The 4,228-nt window shown below is 30.9% G+C and overlaps 1 protein-coding gene and 2 non-coding genes across 3 annotated transcripts in view; 2 read left to right on the forward strand and 1 right to left on the reverse strand.

Annotated features, from left to right (window-relative positions):
* The window catches only part of LOC101490750 (prefoldin subunit 6), a 5,887-nt gene extending 4,040 nt beyond the window's left edge, over positions 1-1,847 (reverse strand). The window contains exons 1-4 of the mRNA XM_004508381.4: positions 1,631-1,847; positions 1,385-1,478; positions 928-998; positions 458-582 (exon numbers count right to left, since the gene is read on the reverse strand). Coding sequence (XP_004508438.1) covers positions 458-582; positions 928-998; positions 1,385-1,460 — 272 coding nt within the window. The 5' untranslated portion in view covers positions 1,461-1,478; positions 1,631-1,847. The remainder of the gene's footprint in view (positions 1-457; positions 583-927; positions 999-1,384; positions 1,479-1,630) is intronic.
* Positions 1,848-3,049: 1,202 nt separating this feature from the next.
* Positions 3,050-3,122, forward strand: TRNAR-ACG (transfer RNA arginine (anticodon ACG)). The gene has a single exon. It is a non-coding gene; the product is annotated as a tRNA-Arg (tRNA).
* Positions 3,123-3,195: 73 nt separating this feature from the next.
* On the forward strand, positions 3,196-3,279 carry TRNAL-CAA (transfer RNA leucine (anticodon CAA)). The gene has a single exon. It is a non-coding gene; the product is annotated as a tRNA-Leu (tRNA).
* Positions 3,280-4,228: the final 949 nt, after the last annotated feature.

Raw genomic sequence — 4,228 nt, forward strand, 5'->3', positions numbered from 1 at the left:
GATTATAATTTAAATGAAAAATCAGTTCATCATTTATAGGAAGCAATAAAATAAAAAAGTGATAATTAACTCTTCAGGAGACCGAGATAGTCAAATTCATAGTTTCAATGAAGAAAAACGTGTTAACTTGTATCCCTTTTGTCTCCTGAATAAATTGCATATTCTTTATCTTAGAACAATATCTCTCTTTACCCAGCCAAATAATACAAAAAATAAAAAATAGCAAGATATCACAAAACAATACTTCAATTATGACAGCAACAGTTAACATGAACAATAATTTGAAGTGATTATTTAATCTAGATAATATAATATCCGTAATAAACAGCATTTAGGGTGTATGATATCAACAGTTTTTAACTCAATTATTATGAAACACGTCATTTTTCAGGGAAGATGGATTAATCATATACTAAAGAAGCCTCTAACATCAATAAAAATAGAAAAGAAGATTTACAGTTCAGCTGATATGTATTCAATCCTCTTGCGGACATTAGCATTGGCCTCAGCCAAATCTTGCTTAACGAGTACAGGGCCAATCAACTTGTAAACATTTGCATCTTCTTTCAATAAATCCAGCTCCTACAGAAAAAAGAATAACAATAAAAAACAAAACAATCAGTAAAACACACAGCAAAAGCAAAATGAAAAGTAAACGCTTACTTTGATCCCTAAATGGGCAATGCTAGATGTATGTCTTCAGTTAGTAATCAAACTGCCTACTAGAAGACACATTCGAGAGCCAAACTAACAATAGACACATACTAAATTGAGTAACAAAAGATACATTCGGTAATACTTTTACAATTTTGATACATGTAAAAGCTAACATTCAAGCACCAAAATAATTGTTCGCTAAAAAAAGAATCATTTACAAAGGTAAAAAGAAAAAGAAAATATTTTATCCCAAAATACATAAAAGTGTACCTTAAGGACGAGTTCATTCTCGCCAAGTTGGATTGTGTACTTCTTTCTAACTTGGTGATTCTTCGCAATATCTACAAATAAAAAAATAAAGATTCTTTAGGGTGTATTTGGGAGTTTAGGAGGGGAGGGCTTTGGAGGTTATTTTTCTCCATAATACAAAATCATGCTAATTTTGGGGAACTAAAAAATTGCATTCGAGAAGGGTTTTAGAAGGCTTTGATAAATTCTTCAAATTCAATCTATGCTGTTATAATACTCTCAATATTAAAAATATATTAATCATGGACAATCATTTGTCATTCTCTACAAAAACAATATCTCAAAAAAAGTGAAAAGTTTCTCTATTTTTCCTCGACTCTTCTTCCCTCCAAACTCCTAAACAGAGCCTTAGGAACAAGGAAGAGAGTGTAAGCAAATCAAATAGATAAGTAAGGGGGAATAATATAGTAAAGCTTGCCTTTTTGAAGTTTGCTGAGATCGTTCGCTTTGTTCTCCAATTCGCGTTGAAGATCTCTAATGTTGATCGAACTCATGTTGTAACCTGCGACTTCCTTCAATTGCACAACAAAAACGAGTTCTGATTTTTATGAGAACGTTGATAAATTGGGGATTCGGATTTGTGGCTAGGATTAGGGTTTAACGCATAATTTGGGAGAAATTGAGGTGAATAAAAAAGTGAAAGTAAAACAGTAACACAACTCACAGAAATTGACGATTCCTGCAGCACGCTAAGAAATGAGGAGTTGAGAGAATAATGGGGCGGAAACTGATAGAAGAAGATGGCGATTTAGAGAGAGTTTGAGCTGCACCTTGCAACTTTTTTTATTTATTAATTATTATTTTGATGACGGTAACTATTCTGCTTCGTGCTTTCACTCTGTAATTTTTTTTTTAAAATGTGAGCGTCTGTTTGGTTCAAGGTGGAGGGGACAAATCTCAGGGTCTATTTGGTTGGAAGCGAGGAAATAAAATATTTTAAATACTAGGAAATATGAGGTTATGCTCTATGGGAGCAAAATCTTTTCTACATGTTTTTTACTCCCTCCAATTTTTATTTTGGGATTGGAAATAAGGGAGTGAGTATAATTTATTTTAAAAAATTTCTTATATATTTCAATCCAACACAACAATTTAAAATACTTTTATTTTTTATATTGAATTAAACATTTTTTTATTGTTCACAGTTAAATTGAATATACATATAATGCACTGTAAGAAATAGAAATAGATGAGTGTCTAGTTTAAAAGAGAGGAAGAGAGGAAATAAATTTTTAATCAATTGAATAAATTATTAATTTAGTTTTTAAACTATCATTCTCTATTCAGTTTGGTTTTAAATTGAAAATATAATAATAAGTCTCTAAACTACAGTCATTTCATCCAATTGCTTTAAAAGTAGGAGAAAGAAGACATAATTTAATAGATATATAACATAATAGTTCAAAAATTACAATATTATAGTTTAATAACCAAATTGAATGGATAATGTTAGTTTAGCGACCAAAATGATTACTTTTTTTAGTTAAACTTATGTTTGTTTAAGAGAAGAGAAAATAAAAGAAGATCAAATTGAAGTCTAAATGAAAATGTATACTATTCAATTAAAAATGAACTACACAAATATTATTTCAAATATTTTAATTGATACATTATAATTATAAGTAATTTTTGAATTAATAATACATGACAATTAAATTTTTTTAAAAATATTCATTATCATCGTTCTCTCATTTATTTTATCTAACAAAGAGATTATAAATGGTGTGGTTGAACTTTAAATTTGAAATAATTGATAATGAAAATTTAAAAAGTTAGAAGAGGAGGAGGTGTATTTGGTTCGACTAAAGTTTTTTTTTTAACAAGTTGCGATAAAATAGAAATTCTTTTAAAAAAAGAGACAACGAATTGTGACTATATAGAATTGAGACAAATTTGTGAAAGAATAAAATTTTAGTTGTGTGAAAGCTTTTCCCTGTTTGAAGGAAAGTCGTGTCTTGCTATGTCGATAACATAAAAAACTGTTTAAATTAAATACATTTAAAGTTTGAGTATTGATAACTGGTAAATGCTACCAGAAATATTCATAAGTTATATAACTGACATTGATAAAAATTACAACAACGACTCCGTGGCCCAATGGATAAGGCGCTGGTCTACGGAACCAGAGATTCTGGGTTCGATCCCCAGCGGAGTCGTCTTTCATTTTTAACTCTAACATTTTACATTAAAATACTATAACTACAGTGTAGAAGAAAGCATTTACCATCAGTCAGGATGGCCGAGTGGTCTAAGGCGCCAGACTCAAGTTCTGGTCTTCGAAAGAGGGCGTGGGTTCAAATCCCACTTCTGACAACTTTATCCTTAACTTTTTCCATTCAATTCGTGAGTTTTGTGTGGGTCATATTCCTAGTAGCGCCACTTTTTGTTTTTACCATCGTCATCACGAATTAACATTAATATTAAAATTAATATAGAGTAAGGTAAAGGTGTGTATCGTATCATTCAATCCATCGTGTTCGTGGTTTTCTGTCTTATCCCGTAATCGCTTCTCTGTACCCGTTTTTGATTCTCTTCGTCATCATTAAATTCTCTTTTTCGTACTACACCTATTTCACCTTTGGATCCTTTTTTTCTCCGCTCTTTTCCCCATTCTCCAAGATTAGGGTTCCCCACAAAAATGCTTCTTGGGATTTAACTGTCCCAAAACTTGTTCTTTTGCCTCCATATTTTCTTGTGCTTGATACTTAGTTATCAATGTCAGCACCTCCAACAATTTCATTTACTATATCTTAGGTGAACTGCTTGCTTTTCTTCTTTTCAATTATTTTTCCTTTCAATTTCTAAAATTCTCTGTCGAATTATAATAATTTCTATATTTCTTTTGGTTATTGTCATGCTCGTTAGTTGCACCGATACTTGTCATTTAAGTGCGTGTTTGGTTTCACGATGGGATTGACAAAATCACGGTGGCTCGAGTGTTTAAACACAAGTGCTATGTTTTTGTGCTTATCTATTGAGTCCTTTCAAAAATGGAAATTTAATTGAGGATCCCTTTAAAAGAAGAAATCTTGTGGTTTATTACTAGTATGTTTGGAGGTTTTATTTTCACTTTAAGAAAAATAAAAAAATGTATCTGTGGCTCATAGCTATAAGTTAGATAGTTTTTTAGTTATATGTTTGAGTTATGGAGTTTTCTTTTCATATGTTGCAGTAGGTAGGATGAAAGGTTTTAAAGATTGGGTTTTCTCCCAGATTTTGTCCAAATCGTTGGTATCGCCGACACCATTATCGGGCAGTAATA

The sequence above is a fragment of the Cicer arietinum genome, chromosome 7 (genome assembly GCF_000331145.2).
Source record: "Cicer arietinum cultivar CDC Frontier isolate Library 1 chromosome 7, Cicar.CDCFrontier_v2.0, whole genome shotgun sequence".
In the NCBI taxonomy this organism is placed as follows: Eukaryota; Viridiplantae; Streptophyta; class Magnoliopsida; order Fabales; family Fabaceae; genus Cicer; species Cicer arietinum.